The sequence below is a fragment of the Acanthochromis polyacanthus genome, chromosome 12 (genome assembly GCF_021347895.1).
Source record: "Acanthochromis polyacanthus isolate Apoly-LR-REF ecotype Palm Island chromosome 12, KAUST_Apoly_ChrSc, whole genome shotgun sequence".
Classification (NCBI taxonomy): Eukaryota; Metazoa; Chordata; class Actinopteri; family Pomacentridae; genus Acanthochromis; species Acanthochromis polyacanthus.
Genome location: NC_067124.1, coordinates 15,886,579 through 15,905,930, shown reverse-complemented (window position 1 = coordinate 15,905,930; position 19,352 = coordinate 15,886,579). Strand labels below are relative to the sequence as shown.

The following is a 19,352-nucleotide window of genomic DNA, read 5'->3' as shown; positions in this document are numbered from 1 at the left end:
ACTCTAGATTCACATTTCATCAGTGGACTGCTGTGGTGATGTGACAAGCGTGACCTTTTGAACTTAGGTTGATTCTGAAAACCATCCAAAGGTAGCAACACATTCAACTGTGCAGTTTCCTACATATTGAGAATCCCTCATGCCTCCTCAGGCTCTGATCAGTGATAGTGAAATTATGTAAGATGCATCTGAACTGAATAGAAATCCTGTGTTCTGCTCCGGACATCCAGAGGGTTTTGGAGATGTGTCTGTGTCCAGATTTCAGATATTTATCAACCCACTGAGATGGACTCTGGGAAGAAGCCAAGCAAGCTACTGGGCATAGATAGTATGCATACAGACAGACAGGGCTAACGGAGTGCTAATATTTTAGCATTTGGAGCATTTCATTGAATTTAAGTTTTGACTGTAATCTGTTGATAAAGTTTAGTTTGCATTAAGCTGTTTCGATTGTATTAAGGGAAGTTTAACCAGGCGTAAACTAACCGTGACGTCACCCGTTGGTTTCAACGCCAAGAAAATGAAGCCCGGATTTTGCTACTTCCTGGTCGTCGTTTTGGATTTTTTGGAGCCAATGACGTAAAAAGCGTCATCAAACAGGCTGGACCGGAGAGCAACTAGGGGCAGGATTGGCTGAGGACTCTCTTATCCCGCCCACATTTTACCGCAAAGGCTTCTGTTGCTGTCTATCAAGTATAGCCACGCCCCCTGGCTCCGCCAACTTTAACGATTTATTTTAAATTCAGTATTGATTTATTTTAAGATCGGCCACCTGATCTCTCATTTTGACCATGAAAACTAACGGGAAAAAAATCCTGAGCTGTAGAAAATCAGTCTATCAAATTTTATTTTTTCCAAAAATGAATTGGGGTCTATGGAGAAAAAGCTTTTTGGAGCCAACCCTAGCAGACGGTGTGATATTGCAAGTTTTTGACACTTCCGGGTGGGCTTCAATTCTGGAGCCAGATGCTACGTCCACTATATACACAGTCTATGAGTTTAACATGAGCAGAAATCAGAGATTCTTCTAAATGAAGAGTTTAGTGAGTATAGCAGACTGTTTACAGGGATTAGTGGGCAGGTGTTTGAACAGTCACATTACTAATTCGACACCAAATTAACCAGGAGACTAAAGAAAAAAAAAAGATTTCCTCATCTGTTTGATATTGCAATGTCAAACAGGTATTACTGTACTGTGTTAAGACGAAAATGTGAACGAGGATTTTTCTCTGAGTAACTGTGCCATCAAAAAGTACAACTAACATAAAAAGTAACACGTGTAATCTTACCAGTTTGTTAGGGTAACGAATAACCACAGGCTGCACTGGTACAGCTGGGATGAAGGCCCCTACAAAAGTAAATAAAGAAGACAATTTATTTATGATGAATTTGAATAAACAAGACACTGGGCTATGAAAAAAAGCAAACAAAAAAAACAGCATAGGAAATAGATTGAGAGTTGCGTATTTTAAAAAAGCACTCAGTGATGACACAAATGATGAAACAAAAAAAAAAAACACCACCCTACTTCACACCTTTGTTATGTGCATTTCAGAAATCTTTGTCACCCACAAAGGTTTCCAGCATATGGCAAACGTCAGATTAAACTCAAATTTTGACTTTGCATCGCAATTGAAAACTCACTAATTAGACATTAATCAAATATGTAATTATATTTAAACAAGTCAAAACATACAGAATACAGATAAATTAAAGGAAAATCCTCACCCTTGACCCCCACAGACAGAGGATCTGATAGCTCTGTTGAAACTTCATTACACTCCCTTGCAGATGTGCACAGACAACTGCTGGCACCACAGATAGGTAATTTATTTTTTATTTATTATTCTTTCCTTTCTAGTCCGCTGTGAATCGGCTTGGACAAGTGCAAGCATTTCATGCAGGAACAGCTGCAGTCAGATTTTAGACTGACTGACAGCACTTTCCACACCAAATGAGTGGATATCTTTTAGGACAATGGTGCTGCCTCCCTCCAGCAGAGTTTCAGAGATTTTATGTTGGTTGCTCCTTTAAATTATACCTCGTCTGTACCAGCGAATGCAATTTGTAAACAGCTGACATAACTTGAAAAGAATAAAAGAGAAGAAAGCCGAGAAAAACAATAAAAGTGGAGCTACCTGGCTTAAAGGTGATTATGCAGGATCTGTTGGTACACGTTCCCTCTGGAAAAATCATGATCTGTAGGAAAGAACAGGAACTGAGTCATCGGTTGCTAAGCAGTTTTTTTGTTTGTTGTGAATAACATTTTTCAGGAACATCCTATATATACACTTTTATTTGCAGTACTTCCAAGCTCAGCTGTCGTTCAGTTATTCAACAACTGAAGATGTTTGCAAATCAGTTTATCCTTTGTTAGGCAAATGTGTTGCACACAAATTCAAATCATGTTGGTTCACGTGCTCTTTTGCATGCATTACAGCTGCAACATGATAAGTCTTTGTTCTGCTGCTAGCATGTGTGACTTCTTCATCTTCCATCCACTTACTTGAGGCCACTCCCCTCCAGAGTGAGCTCTACGTTTGATCTCCTCAACGGTCTTCTTTCTGGAGTTCTGGTCTGATCGTGACACAAACACCGGCCTGATGTACTTAATCAAAGCTAGAAGCAAAGGAAATGGAGAAAACACCAAATGAATACAGAAACACTTACCTCAGAATAAATATTTGCATCACTGCAATCAGTACTATGATCGGAAAACAACCACACTTTCAGTAGCACTTCACACTTCACCGTAAGACCCGACCAGGGAGAGAGCAAAACACCTGTTTACATCAACCACCACTCTAACAGTAAACAAAGCGCTTAACGCTAAATCACTCAGCAAAGTAGCACAGTGGAAAACAGTGGAAGAATGTGGTTGAACTGAAACACTCTTGCATTAATAAAACATTTATATAACTGCACAGTACGACAATCAGTGGTAAAGGCCAAACAGAATTCAGTCATATGTACTGATCAGCTTCAGTATAAAAAGAGGAGATGAATGGTTTATTATCCTTGCTAATCATCCATTTATTTTTCACACATTAGCTGCGTTTCCATTACCCTTAGATATACGCAAAATGTGAATAGCGCAATAAAAAAACTGGTAATGGAAACACCTGAATTTTGAAAAAGGGCTAAAATATCGCTAAAAAGTTTTTACGCTCTCATGAGGTGGTTTTTCAGACGTTTCGATATTGAAAAATATCGCAAAAGCGCAATGGAAACACTTTTTCCGCAATTATACGTCACCGGATGTGACGTACCTGGTCACATGACCAGTTCTCTCGGAGTAAACATGGCGCGGTACGTGTGGACAGAAGAGGAGACTGAGACTTTTCTTGCCATTATTCTTGAGAAAAACATCACTGCCATACTAGACAGCAAACAGCAGAGGCATGCAGAGTGTTATAAGCAGATAGAAGCGGAAATGAGGGTTTTGGTTTTGCGCGTCCATCTTCCTGCAGTGAAATCTCGCGGGATGATATTTTACGAGAGTTACGATGCTTCTGCCCAGAACAACCTTCAATGGAAACACGTTCAAAGCGCAAATATACTTTGTCGAAATTTTAGAAATATCGCTTTTATTTGGCGAAAAACTGTAATGGAAACCCAACTATTGACTGTGAAAAGGGTTAAGCAGCCTACCAGACCGTATCATATATGGAACAAAGTCATCACAACTGTATCTTCTGTTTCAACACGTGGCTGTGTGTTAAAACAGCGTGCTCCTAGACGCTGCCTGCATGAGTCAGATGATTCTCACATGTTGATCACAAATGCAAGAAATGTCATGCTTCCCCTGTCTGACTACAAGCTAGGAATAAGGTATTTCCAGCAACACACAAACAATCCAGTCAGAGTTCTAGAGGCTAGTGTGGTAACTTTCGAAACATCCGCTGGCTGAGTTGGTCAACTGATCTGATCTGCATTTGAGACTGAAATTCGTATCTTTACATGGTGTCACTATCTGTGGTGAAGCATCAAAACACTAAATCTGCAGTTCTCAATACTGACAACATTGTGGAGCTGGAACTTTTTGTTATTTTGCAAAATTACTATAACAACCCTCGCACAAGTAAATGGCGCTTTGTGTCCAACTTTAGCAGTACTGAACATACACTATCAAAAAGATATGACTGTGTCTTACAATTTTTGATTTTCTTTTTATAAACAATCATGAATATAATGTGTACAGAGTAATGTGCAAAGAGTTGCAACTGTTGTAATCCAATACAGTGTGGCATTGCACTGAGCATCTTGTTGATTATGTTGGCAATGAGGATTTTTGCACATCTGACATGCAAACAATGCGTCGACCTGACAAACATTCCTCACTACAGTGGCACCATAACTGTCAAATTTAGCGCCAATAGCTGAGCTGCTTGCTTCTTGATTGTGTCACACCGAGACAACCTCATACAGCAATCAAACCGGAAATAACGCAATAAAAACAAAGTTAGTGTCACGGGCATTTGACATCGGTTAAACACAGCAGGCATGAGAAGTGTGGGTTCAAGATTTTCAGGAGTTTTGTAGATGGCAGAAGCACTTTCTTGTACATTCCATCTTTATTAATACACAAAAAATTGGGTCAAAAAGGATGAGACAGAGTCAGAAAGAAAGAAGTTTCAGAGAAGGAGGGCAACATAAAATGAACAAAGAGGGGGATGAAGCCACAAGAAGAAGAATTGATTCCAACTGTGAGCTTTCTGCTGACAGGAAGGGATTATGGCTCTAGCTGGTATCCTGAGAGACGATCTGCACACGTCACTGTGGCTGATCAGGTCTTAATGCCTATTCTGGATTCCACTTGCTTGGCCATGCATTGGTGCCTGGGCAGGGGTTAGGGTGAGTCAAGGCCAAACAGACTTGACAGGTTGAATATCACATTACTGGGCCTTTATTTATCATTTTAGGGCAGCCAAATATAGAGGGAGCAGAACAATACTACACAATGATCCTGAAATTGTGAGAAGCATTTCTTCTTTATACCTTAGGCTACAAAAACACAATCTCTGGTGGCTGCGTGGTTTTGACAATTAGCTGATAACAAACATGCTCAAATATCTAAATGTCAGTTCAGCAACGCAAGCAAGTGAGGCTGCTTTAACGTGGATGTGACTTCCTGAGCCTGGAGCTAACAATGTGGCTCATTACTGACTTAGCAGGCAGAGCAGGAGGAGGAGAAAGTAAGGCTAAAATAACACAGACCTTCACTCTCCACCCTGCTGTGAAGGACATACGAACCAACGCCTAAAGTGGCAATTACAGGTGAATGAACTTGAAGCTAGTTAATAGGATCTGCTGTTCCAGTAGTGAGTGTACTGACTGCAACTGAGCAAGGCCTGATTAACCTCTGCATGGGGTTTTTAGACAAAAACTACAGATAGCCTTCTGCTTGGAGAGATCCACCACTGGCAGTAAATAAAATTAAAACCAAACATAATGGGTAATGCCGAGGTTGAAATGTCAGGGGGGTCCTGATTTCTTATAAATACAGATGGTAGGTTCCAGTGAAATATGCAGATCGAGAGATTCAAGCAGGTTTTAAATCTCCTTTATGCCCCCCTTATTAACATATTTAACCAAGATGGAGGCAATTGATTCGCTGTGACAACCCCTGAAGGGAAAAGCCGAAAGGAAAAGAAGAAGATTAACATATTTAACCACTTCTCATTTGGGTACAAAATTGAGGTGGGCACGCCGGTTCATATTTTGGTTTCATGGCTGATATTGGCAATTGTGGCAAGGCAAACTCACCTGCAGCCTATAGTTTCTGTTAGATCCATAACAAGTAAACTTTATGGGAATTGGTAATAAACTGTGGGTTGAATTTCTTAAACACTGGAGGATTGATAAGTTCTGATGTTATGAGATCTGCTCTTGGAACGAAAGAAATGAAAAAAATGATTTTCTATTCATCACTGCTGTGTAAATGTCATCTTCATGGTCATGGAGCCTACCACGTCATGGATGTGGTAAACTCAATCTGAAATGGTCAGAGCACAATCTGCATCATATCAGCTAAGAGCATTGACAGATTTAGCTATTTAGGGGCTGCAGGCACACTTTACTGTGCTTTATTTACATCCTTCATGACTGAATGTGAGTGCTGGCAGTAGAAGAATTACTCACTTGACTCTTAGGTAAAAAACACTGACTTTTTATTAAAAAGTGAGGAGTCAAAGAGAGATTCTTTTTTTAAAATGAGGACAAAATAAATCCATGCAAGGGTAATTCTGCTCTTAATATCTTTTGTTTCTCTTGCAAAACATCAGCTATACCTGATAAACATGTGAATGAGTGATTGCAGTGTTTTAAAAATGTCGTTTTTAAACAGTACAGTAAAATAACACTACAGAACTGACATTTGGAAAGTCATATTTTTTGTTTCCACTACAGCAGTGAGGGTATTTTTGTGTTTGTCTCTGCTGTGAAAATTAGCCAAGATGTATTTAGCTCTAATTAAATAAAAATGCAAAATCTGCAAACCAGACGGGCCAATCCTCCTGTTTCCTGCAAAACTTTCCCAAAATGTGGCTCGATTCCATATTCGGGCCACCAGACTTTCTAATGCTGTCACAAAGAATGGTTTTACTTCTTTCAGGTTGGAGTCTTTAGACCACCCATTAAAGGAAACAGTCCAGATGTTTACAATGACAGTTTAATGGGATTTTTACTTACTGCCCCAGAGAGGTAGATCCTTGCTCTCAGCCTTCATGACAATGGAAGACATCGTCATGGTGACTGGGATGGCATCAAAGTAAGAAGAGTGGGGTGCCAGGGTGAGGATGGGAGCTTCTGTAGGCAATGCCCTTTGCCCCTTCACAGTCATCCAATGGAAACCTCCCGCAAACCACATGACCCGCATGATGATTCTCAGAATTATGTCCACCAGTCTGGAAATAAAAGAATGCATGTGTCAGGAATAAAAAGAAAATAAAACGCACTGCACATGCTACAACATACTTTACTGTCAGTAATCTCCAACCCTGGAGAACATGATTAATGTATAAATGTATGCATATGTCAAATGATAAACATGTTCCCCATCTACTGTGGGGAATAAATAGGCTCAGTTATACCATAATACCATGAAATAACACTAACACTCCATAAGGCTCTGTCTGTCCAATCTGGTATTGTAGTTATGTCTCGCCCTGCCTTCCCCAGGTGTTGGGGAAGTCCTGTTTTATCTCACAACTTCGTGCAAAAATATAAGCATCATCTCCCCAATCAAGAGACTGGAAATGATTGTAATTGTTCAAAGAATAACTCTGAAGAGAAGCATTGAGAAAAGAAATACAGTTAGGGTCAGTTCAATCACCTGTGCCTTTTAAATTATATGACAACATTAATTGTCTGCAAACTGCAAGAAAAAGCACACTGAAATGATCTCAGTGTGGTTTGCATCAACTAAACATATTCAATATGAGTGAACTGAACCTGAACTTTTCCAATTAATAGAAACATTGTAGTTTCTACTCACTTTTATCTTTTTCTGTCTTTTATTGTCTCTATTCTTTCCTATCTTACCTGACCTTCACTCAAAATCCTCCAGTTTTTCTGTTTAGTATTCTCTCACCAACCTGCTCCCATGTTTCAAGTGAAAGTGTTGTCTACACCTCAGTGTGCTGTAAAAAAAGAAATCTCTCGTTTCACCTTGATGTTCATCAACCTTTCAAGTTGTATTTTAGGGATTTTTTTTAGGCTAGACATCAGACTTTTGAGACAAATGTTTAAGTCAAGGAGACCCTTTGCTGCTATGGAAGTTTCTGAGTTTGACCTTATCATCAAAAGAAGAACTGAAATCTTCTTCTATCATACTGACAAAAAAAAAACACTCCACCAGAAGAAACACCTCTGGAAGTGAGTGATGATACAGACGGGTGGTGTAAGAAGCAAGGAGGCGAGCTGACAAAGATCGCAAAACCTACTTTTTTCCATCTTGTTCAGACGAACAACCTCCACCTGAAAATGACGTATTCTCAACCGTAAGAGTGACTCTATTCCATGGGATCATTTTATTATCTCATGCACTGGGCATTGACTATTTGGGAACAGTAATGTCCAATAAATGTACCTGCAGTTTAAAGTATATCTTTCTAAATGCACAATAAAAAAAAAATATGATTGCCACAGAGAACACTGGCAACAGAAGAATCGTCTCAAACTACAGATGATTGACAATTTGGTCATTTTGCGCTGTTAACTGTCGTAATCTTTGTCACTTAACTGCAGAAAGACTTGTCAAAGTAACTGGTATTAGACAGCACTGTGTGCTACTACAGGGTCACATACACTACTGGTCAAAAGTTTTAGAGCGTCTTAATTTGTCCATTTTTTAAAAAAATTCAAGTCGTTCAAGTCCAATGAATAGCTTGAAATAGTACAAAGGTAAGTAGTGAGCTGCCAGAGGTTAAAAAAAAAGGTAAGGTTACCCAAAACTGGAAAATAATGTATATTTCAGCATTATACAAAAAGGCCTTTTTCAGGGAACAAGAAATGGGTTAAGAATTTAAAGCTGTTCTGCAGCAATGGAAGCTGATCAAGCCTTGAAAGGTGGTGGTACCAAATCCTACAGGTGTCCCAAATATTCTTGATTACTTACAACTAGGGCTGCAACAATGAATCGATAAAATCGATTATAATCGATTATTAAAAGCGTTGGCAACGAATTGCATTATCGATTCGTTGTGTCGCAAGATTCACTCATGTCGCGGAGCCGTCTACTTCACCTGCAGAGCGAGTTGAACAGAGCGAGGTGGAGGCAGAGCAGAGGAGGTATTTTCAAAGAGAAGTAAATTCAACAAATGAAACATGACCAGCACGGAGAAAACAGTTTGACCGAAGTCCTCAAAAGTATGAGAGCATTTCACACTTCACAAAACAAAGACATGCTGCATGTTCACTACATGCGAATGCACGCATCTGAAAATCGGACTGATGCCGGACGGTCACGAGCGGGCCACTACGTGGTCACGTGACCGCGCTTTCAGCTTGACAGTCCGGTCGATGAGTCTGATAAACACAGCGGCTGGGCTGCAAACTTTCTCTATTATTTCGAAAACACTTCTGGGAAAAGTATTTCTAAAGCATTTGAGGTGAGAAATAATCTGTGCAGCAGCTGAACCTGTCCTGGTTTTAGTTCACCGATGGCTAGTTTAGATGTTTAAGGACAGTTGAAGTCGAGTCTACTTTATAAAAATGAGCTGCAGGTAAACACACCGGATCACAGCTGGAAACGCACCAACCGGCCACATGCGATGTGTCGCATCCAGTGGACACGCATCTTAAGTCACTGCATTATCCTACATTTGTTCCGTTTTAAAGTGAGGAAACGTAATATCAGTCTCTCTGGTAGCTTGTCTGATGCTAGGGTTAGCTTATTAACTGATTAATGACAGAGATGGGGCATGTGTGACTGTGAGAGATAGGTTTTATTTCACTTTCATCAGCTAAAGCATGGTTTGAATATGCATTACAAATGAATGTAACTTGCACACTATAGTGGTAATACTTTGAAGATTAAGCCTCAAGTTTTAATTTTCTGACAACATCTGAGTGAAGACACTGGTTTGTGTTGGAGTGAGGCAGGATGAACTGCATTGATAGGCTTTATGATGAGAAAGACACCATGTCCACCACAGCAAGCAGCTGTCTGACTGAGAGCATCCTCAATATGAATGTCACTGACGTGAGGCCTCTGTCAGTGGTTGAAGATGAAGTCTTCCCTATAATGATCTTATTTGTTCTGTCATTCCAAATCTTCTATTTCTGAAAAAAGAGGCGGAAATTAAAAATGTTTTTTTTATCCGATTCATCGATTAATCGGAAAAAATAATCGGCCGATTTATCGATTATTAAAATAATCGTTAGTTGCAGCCCTACTTACAACCCCCTCTGTCTGCAAAAAAGTTGTGTTGGAACACACTGTGGCACCATACCCTTTAGAACATTATTTGACCTGTATCGTACTGCAGAAAGTAGTGTGCTGTTATAAAAATGGCGGGGAAAAGGCAATTAACAATAAAAGAGAGATAGACTATTGTAACACTTAAAAATGTAGGTCTTTCCTCCTAGAAAGTCAACGTGTCAGTAAGTATAGTTTTCTGTCCCATCCGAAGGCACTCAGAAACTGGGGGAAAGTCTGACAGGAAGAAGTCTGCAAGACCCAAAGCCACAACAGAATCAGAAGACTCAGAAGAAGTTTCTGAGAGTCAACAGCCTGGTGATAGACAGCTCACAGGACAACTGCTTCCAGCACAGCTTAATAGTGCTCAGAATAAGCAAGTCTCAGTTAAAGCTGTGAAGAGAAGACTTGGAGTTGCAAGTTTGATAGGTCTAGTTGAGGCAAGAAAGCCGTCGCTAAAATGCGAGAATAAGAAAAAGAGGCTTGCTTGTGCCAAAGAACACCATCAATGGACTACTAAAGACTTGAAGAAGGTATTTTTGACTGAGGAATCAAAGATTTTTTTTGTATGCCGTCAAGTAGGAGAAAGGATGGTTCCTCAGTGTGTGACATAAACTGTCAAACATGGAGGAGGAAGTGTGATGATCTGGGGCTGGTTTGCTGGATCCAGGGTCGGTGACTTGTACAGAGTGAGAGTTCTGCAGCGCCATGCAGTACCCTCTGGTATGTTCCTAGTTGGTCAGAGGTTCATCCTACAGCAAGATAATGACCCAAAACAAATCCAGTCTCCAGATATAAACCCCATGGAGCTGGTTTGGGATGAACTGGACAGAAGAGTGAAAGCAAAGCAACCTACAAGTGCCACACATTTATGGAAACTTCTGCAACAGAATTGGGAAGAACTTTCTGAAGAACATTTTATTTCCATTTTGGAAAGAATGTCACGAGTGTGTTCAGCTGTTATATCTGCCAAAGAGGGCTACTTTGCTGAGTTAAAAGTTCAGAATACATTGTAGCTACTACATAGATTTTTTTTTTATTTAATTTGTTTATTTGTTCTATGCTTTCATTTCAGAGTACAATGAGACATTAACAGGTACGATTTCCAATTTTAAAAAAAATGGAAAAATCTGGGTGTTCAAAACTTTTGACCGGTCGTGTATGCGTGACATAAATAACTTAATGTCATCATATAGCATATTCCCCTCTTCCAACTTTGGGATGTATCAAGGCATAAGCAAAAAGATTTCATCCAAGCAGACTAACTGTGATATTTTGGACATTTCCGTTGCTTTATCACAGTTGCAGTGATTGCGCCAGGTACAGAGGACTACAGGAAACAGCTTGTTACAATGGTAAATAAAGAAAATGCTATGATCGGTGCTTTTGTTTGGGAAAACAAAGCAATGAATCAACACTTCCTTATTTTATCGTCATCCTGAAGGAAATTTTACTGATTGTCTAACTGTCCACATCATTCTACCATTGCAGCAAGTCCAGTTCAAACATGAGCATCTCTAAGAAAATGTCTTCATATAACTGAGGGACACAGTGAAACAAAGCACCCACCTTCTCCAGAGGCACTGGGGTTCGACGGTGGTCTCGGAGCGCCCGACTGAGGCAAGGAAGGCAAAAGGCCAGGCCAGCAACATCATGAATGCAGCCATGAGGAGACGGATGGGGAACAGCGTGACTGTCATTAACGCAATCTGTGAGAGATTAAAGACAAAAAAAAAACAGAGTTAAAGAAACAGTACGGATGTTTGTGTTGACTTCAGATTATGCAGTATTTCCTCTACAATTCATTAGCTGTGGTTGACCACCAACACAAATGTTTGTGGCTATGAAAATGTCCTGTGTACAACAGAACAATTATCTTAAATCTACTGAGGAAGCTGTATTGTTTTTTCCTTCCGTTTCTCTTCATCAGGTTCATGGAGCAAACGATGAATTGCAGCTGTTGTTTACAGTAACAAAACAAAAAGCTTTTCAGTAAATGCTTTGCATTGTTAAATCTTCAGGGTCAAGTCAGGAATGTCCAAATTCACCAAAGATTTGCTTTATACAAATAGATCTTTGCATTTTTTGAGGAAAACTGATTTTATTAGATTTTTAACAAAGCACAAAGACAAGAAAACATCACAAAACAACAATGATTTTATCCTGTGAATAGCAAATAAGTATTAGAAATCGTGTAAAGAAAAAAAGAAAACAGTATCTGCAGTTAAAACTTATTGCAGATCACAAAACTGAGCTTTTTTTCTCTCTAATGTACTTGTTACAAAAACATGAAGGCTAACATGTCTTTGATGTGGCCTCTGAACATATTTGCCAACAGCAGGTCAGCAATACAAAACACCAGCAATCCGACAGGAGGACTTCAGTATTGGACAATATAAATGAGCTGGAATTCACACTGTCTCCTATCGATCAGTTTCCTAAAGTCAAAACATCATCATCATCATATAAATGCTACAAATATAACATTCTTTATTCTGGAAGGCTCTGATAGACCTGGATTCTCACTGTTTACTTATGTCTCTCTGATAGCAGGGCTTATCTTGTTTAAATATTTGTCTTGATAGCAACCACTGGAGGGGAGTGTGCCTTATCTTATCAGGAGATACCTCTTCTCTAACACTACAGTCAATTTAAATTACTGACAATCAACTGGACCTCTTCTGGATAGCGGTCGGTCTTCAAGCCACACATTCCACCCCTGGTCTGAGCAGTAACAATGGCCATATCGTGATGCTATCGTCTACATTTTTAACTTCAGTGTTTCTCTGCATACTTCTCCAAACTTGATTTTCCCAAGAATCTCAGGATACATGACATAATTACGCCTTCCCACCACACATTGCTCTCTTCTTATAGAAATATGAAATGTACAGCTTTACAAGAAGGAGAAAAGATCTGGTGTAAGTACCAGATTTTTTTTCCTTTAATAAAAGGGGCAATGCCAGGAACATAACAGACCCTCCATATAATGCAGCTGTTAAAATATTAATTCTGATCCAAGCTATAAAGGCATGGATGCCACCTAGAATTAAAACGCAATGCTGCACAAGCAAACACGGTATTTAGGAGTTTGAATGAATTAAGACATTGTACTGAGCAGCATCTTTGCATTAAGCCAAGAGGCTTATCGCAGTCTAGTCAGTGGGATATCTAAGCATTCATGTGAACTGATGCAAGTTGGGAATTACACTATGGCTGCAGATGTGGGGCATATATTATAATAACACTGTAAATAATGTAAAACTAAACTCAAGCTACTTGGTCTGAAAACTCCAGGCTAGTTGAACACAGTAGAAGTCATTGTGTCATTGTAGCCAGCAGGGATACGGTTAACCATAAGCAAACTGGCTGTTGCAGTCGATTGCGAGCCGGATGATACAGATCTGTTATCTCCACGCTGATGAAAACCGAAAGGCTCACTGAGGCGGCCATTCGTGTGTTAATATAAATATCAGATATAACAGCAGTTTCCACCTAACCTCTAAGCAGACTTCAGGTACAAGTCATTCTAAATACACCGTCAAACCGCATCATGTAGTCGATGGGGTTTTTAATTATAACAGTGGGGACAAATGTGTTTGTGTGTGCGGTACATTTTTTTTCAACGACACAAACCAGAAGTCTGACACAAAATAACGCCTTCTTTCAGGTTTCGTTGACCTTTCTCACCTAAATCTTTATCGAAAGAGGAAGCTGTAAAAGTGTGAGGGTTAGGGTTTTTTTTATTAAAAAGTGTGTACGAGCTTATCTACTGCTGTTGTGTCACACTTAAAAGCTTGAAAAATTTCTCTTTTGGGCTGTGTTTAAGGATGGTGAGATGCTGCAGCAGAGCATTCAAAGTTTCATTAGTAAAGCTGCTTTGACTAGCAAACAGACATACTGAAAACTCCCCAACTGACGAGTAAACAGTCTTAATATTTCATTTGTACTTAAGATCGCACACAGTAATTTTGCAAGTACATTAATATGAAGAACGCTAAACTGCTCAAACATCCTTTTAAAAGTGAGAATCTGTAACATTTTACCGAATGACTTAACACCAGTTACTCAACTCACAATAAAAACAGGATTAGAAAAAAATGTGGTTTTTAGTGTTTGTATGTCATTTCAAAAGATAAAAGCACAAATATATCAATGAGTTTAAAAGTGCATCAGGGCTGTACAATGTGAGCATTTTTTCAGATAAACTAAAATTGGAAACATGAATGTGCCAAATTGTGCACACCTGTGCAACTGACTCCTGAGTTTTGATGCTCTTGTTAACAGTGAAATAATCACCCAATAAAAACTGTGCTCATATCATGTAAAAAAAAAAAGAAAAGAAAAGAAAGAAAAGATGAACTTTTAGCTCTCAATCGGGGCCTTCTGGATTTAGTCCAAGCTACCTTTGTCAAATAGGTTGTACTATTTATAGTGTAAATACATATTTAACATTTCAGCTTTTCTGTTGTCATGTACTATTCAGGATATGTATTCTTCCTAAAGTAGCTACACTTCTTCAACAATGACTTAAGTCCTCTTATATCTCTTTTTTTCTGAGTGAAGCTAGGAACTGTGACACAAATTGGGAAGCAAATCAAAACTGGCTTCTTAATGGACAGACAGGGTATTTTTTGTTCTTCATAAGTCTCAGAGCAGTAAACATAAGGAGATTCATTAAGCAAGTAGTATTGGTTTCTGGTTGAATAAAATGCTAAAATTCTTACCATTCAAAGGCCAAAACACATTCATCAATCTGTGCATTAATCAAGCGCAGTGCATTTCTGATTTCGTTTTTTTGTCACAAGTCCATCTTTCAAAATCCATCATTGAGTTTCTCGTCATTTCGTCCTCTGCTTTTCTTTAAAAAAATAACTCCACTCCTTAATTTCTACAATCCACAAGTATGCAAAGAACTGCTTGGTTCCAAGTGACGTAAGTTTCATCATTAGAAGGTGTACAGGTGCCTCCAAATTCACAAGGTTACTCAGCTACAAGGGCATCAGCTGCAAAAGTGAAGGAAAATCAAAATGGGCCAGACACGTTTATAGTGACGACCTTAAAGGCTTCACTTTAACCGCGTCCTCAAGGCTCAGTGACAAGCAATAATTTACACCGGCTATTGACACTATACTTGGAGTTATTGAACCGTTTAAACTTGGGGTCTTAACTTGAGCAAATGGCACCTTCAAAATCTGTCTGATGAATATGTATGACAATTCTTGTGAGGAGATCTTCAGATGCATCACTTTTGATGTCAACACACAGAAACACGGAGCTGTATAGTGTGGGAATAAACTATCGATTCATTGCTGCTTTAGCAACATCAAAACAGAATTAGCTCTTTGTTGGATTTATCAATAAATCACACGGAAATGTAGATTAGACTTCTCAAAGATGAGATGCTAACTCACAATAGCAACTTGCCCTGCTCAAGCTATTTTAGGGTCTGTGATGTCGGCAGGTCCACCTAAATCTGTGACAAGAAACACCGCAATATGCTGTCATATTAGGGCTCCGCCAATCAACTGTGTAGATCAATTAGCTACTTCATCAAAGCAAAAAAGCTGCATGAGCAGGATTGAAGTGTCAGGCTACTGAATTATGGCTTAGCCTACAAATGAGTATCTGCAAGCCTCCACAGTTTAGTCAAGATTTATAGCAAAGACATGAGATCTAGTTATTCTCGATTGTATGTTCTACTGCACAGATGAACAACAACAATCTGACTGACTTTTTAGGCTGTACTTATAACCAACAGCTTTATGGTTCAACACCAAACTCATCTGCTCCTATTACAATCTGTTACCGTTCTGAGTGGAGGCTATAGCTGGTTTCACAAATAAATTATAATCAGACAAAATTTACTTTCTTATCAAAATACAATTCTGATACCATCTTGTCCATAGTGGCAAAGCAATGCAACAGAAAAGAACATTTCCATTTATGGTTTCAATTCAGTAGCTGTGACATAAGTCAAATGGGAAGACACTACAGTCCATTTCCTGTCTGAACCTAAAACGCATTCTGTTTCATCAGTTTGTTGAGCAGTCAGCTGGTAGACAGGGCTATCGGTTTTTTTTTTTAAATAGTCTTGCTTTTACGTTCAGATTGTGTCTTCCTCATGTCGCCGTGGATGTGAAAACAAAATCAGCGCAACATGGTGAAAGCAGTTGACCTTAGCTTGATCACAACTAGAGAATTATTTTCACTTTTGATTCAACACTTCATGTGTGTAAAAAAGAACTGTTTGAAGTGCATAACCTCTCCTTTCGCTTTAATGCAAAGATAAAACACATGCATTTGTACACAAAATTTTCAAAATGTGTTTCTCATGTTTGACGACTAAAATCACTTTCAGTTTGCACCTGCAATCTGAAAGCACCATAAAAAACTCCGATTTATTGACTGGTTTAAACAAATACACAGAGTTTATTGCTGTATTAACGGCTTCCCAGAATAAGTTATGTCACAACTGCAAGGAAAATCTCAAAAACTGAAATATCCTGTTGGCTCTCATCCATCTGACATTCTAACTTTTCCTTTCTGTATCTGTAAAGAGACCCAGGAGGAAAGAGGTGTGTGTGTGTGTTAACCTCCCTGGTCACTGTTCCAACGAGTAATAAGATACTCTCCCACACCTGCTACGGCGGAGCAGCACCAATCATAAAACTCTGGTTTTCCCATTAGACTCAACTTTGTTACTGGAAATACCTCAGAGCTGTATCCCAGTCTGTGTCCTACTCTTAATACGCAGGGAATTAGCAAGCTGAGCTGCGTTTATCTGAATTTATTAATGTATTTATCATAAAGCTGTGTGTGTGATGACACTCCACCGATATTTAGAAAGCATCTGGATGTTCAGTTATGGCTCTCAAACATCAGGATGCATTCACTAAATGTCCTGATTAATGCAAACTCATGGCTTAGAACGAACACACACACGCGCGCAGAGAGTTCTCCGACTATTGAAGCTATTTTGAGAGATCACATGAGGTGAACTACAAAGGGCCCGCACGTGCCACTAAATTAATAGGCAGCCCCAGTTTTAAAGAACAAGATACTCATCGGTACACACGACGACTGGAGTAGAGGAGGTTTCCATCACCTGTGTATAATGCAACATGTTGCAATACTTGCAGGGAAAACACAATCCTACCTGTCACACAAGTTAAAAACAAATCGCGTTCTAAATTTCTGCTTTGCCTGTGCAAGCTGCATCCCAGTGATAACCTTTCATAGTTGTGAGAAGTATAAAAACCTGTCAGTGCAGGGTTTAAGTAGCCTTCAATTAACACCTCTAGCACAGGAAAGCTTTAAATCTTTTTAGATCGATAGGTACTGACAAGGCTGCAAAAATTAGAAACTGAATCAAATGAAATGTGCAAAATATTCGGGGGAAATACATTTCAGTTGCAGATGGGGAGAGAAAATGACAGTTTCCCATCAGTCTCTCCTGCAGCCTCCACATCCACACGTGTTGGCTGAGTGGAAGCACCATGATAAGCAGCAAAGACAGAAAAAAACGCAATGCAAGCTAGAAAACTGCACCCTGTTTGAAACTAATAGCATGTGTAATTCAATAAACTCAACATGGCATCTTGGTTAGCGCTACTCCCAATAAAAATTCCGGTTTCTAATAGCCATGGTAACGGTTAGGGAGCAACAAGCTAGGCCCCTCCTGGACAGGCGGCCATGCTCACATAACTGTATTTCATTTTAGAGGCTTGTTAGCGGATTCCTGACTGAAGGAGGAGGCTTGAGGGCGTTTTATTTCAGCACTCGCTGCTGCAGCTGTATAAGAATCTACATTTTAAAGCCTCTTGACTATTTACAGGAGCAATAAAGAGAGCCCTTAACTGAAACAATAAGATAGCAGAGAAAAAGCAACATGTATGTAGCTAATGTTAGCCGGCTAGCTAACACTAGCTCAGCTGACTGTATGCAATCAGGGAGTTAATGATGGTGACAGCAGAGCTACAGAAACAACTAAAGCATGTTGGTGAATCTGTGTCAGAACAAGCTGATTAATTTCCTCTCAAACATACCTTCGCCTTCTCCAAAGGGCTGAATTTCAAGACGTGTACAAATGGGTTTCTGACCGGAGGAGCTTGGTCCATCATCTTCCCGTCTCCCTCCATCGCACACTGTCTGTTACTGGGCAACCTCATTCTCACAAGTCAGAGGCTGTAAAAATTTTCAACAACAACAACAAAAAAAAAAAAAATACAGATTCCGCCTGAAAAAAATTGGGGAAAAAGCTCTTCAAGCAAGACGCAGTTTCCTTCTGAGTGTCGGCTAACTGAGGTGGCAGTGCGCGGCTATTAGCGTTATCTTCCTCTCCTGGACAGCATGGAGGGATAATGGTTAGCTCAAGGATTAGCCGGGGATGTCTCAAGTCGCCGATATCTGTCCGCCTATAGCGCGCAGGACACCTTCCTCCACACCGTCTTCCCCAACCGGAGCCGTCCGCTAGCTAACGGAGCTAACGGAGCCACGATTCCTCTCCTCCGCCACGGCGCATGCGCACCACCATCTTTCTTGTCCATATCGATGCAATTGTCCCTCGCACGATGTGCTGCCTTCACAACGACCACAAACGTCGTAATTTCACATTTCAGCGTAAATTTGCAATACTTTTCCGTCATTGGCCGAGACGAAGCATGGAAAAAATGTAGTGGTTGTGCACTGAAGACTTAATAAACAGAACAAATATTACAATAAATATGATATTTAAAATACTTTTAAACACCTTTTATGGGGTGAGGTGAATCAAAACTACACAAATCGCTTCAATAGAAATGCAACGTTTACTGTACTATAAGTATTAAGCTAGTATTTGTATACATAGCTATTATATGCAAATACTATTAATAAATTAATAGTATTATATATTTATTATAGAAGTATATCATATTACTGCAACAGTTACAAATAATGTGCAAAACAAAATCCAGCAATCTTTGATGCTTGTTATTTTCTTTACCATGTGTTGTAATTGGCACATACTGAATTGTAAAATTGTGAATTTCAGACATACTATGCTTAAATGAAAAATATGACACAGGCTCAGAGATATTTTAAGCATGTGTAATTCAAACATGCATTTAAATATAGATTGGTGTATGTTTCCAATAAATAATCAGCAATGTAAACATATACACACGTGGACAAAATTGTTGGTACCCCTCAGTTAAAGAAGGAAAAACCCACAATTCTCACTGAAATCACTTGAAACTCACAAAAGTAACAATAAATAAAAATGTATTGAAAATTAAATAATCAAAATCAGCCATCACTTTTGAATTGTTGATTAACATAATTATTTAAAAAAAACAAACTAATGAAATAGGGCTGGACAAAAATGATGGTACCCATAACTTAATATTTTATTGCACAACCTTTTGAGGCAATCACTGCAATTAAACGATTT

The 19,352-nt window shown here is 39.3% G+C and overlaps 1 protein-coding gene across 1 annotated transcript in view; it reads right to left on the bottom strand.

Moving 5' to 3' along the window:
* Nucleotides 1-18,481, bottom strand: part of LOC110960679 (lysophosphatidylcholine acyltransferase 1) — a 28,018-nt gene extending 9,537 nt beyond the window's left edge. The window contains exons 1-6 of the mRNA XM_022208026.2: nt 17,968-18,481; nt 11,489-11,628; nt 6,691-6,905; nt 2,507-2,619; nt 2,139-2,199; nt 1,290-1,348 (exon numbers count right to left, since the gene is read on the bottom strand). Of these exons, the coding sequence (XP_022063718.1) occupies nt 1,290-1,348; nt 2,139-2,199; nt 2,507-2,619; nt 6,691-6,905; nt 11,489-11,628; nt 17,968-18,090 (711 nt within the window). The 5' untranslated portion in view covers nt 18,091-18,481. The remainder of the gene's footprint in view (nt 1-1,289; nt 1,349-2,138; nt 2,200-2,506; nt 2,620-6,690; nt 6,906-11,488; nt 11,629-17,967) is intronic.
* Nucleotides 18,482-19,352: the final 871 nt, after the last annotated feature.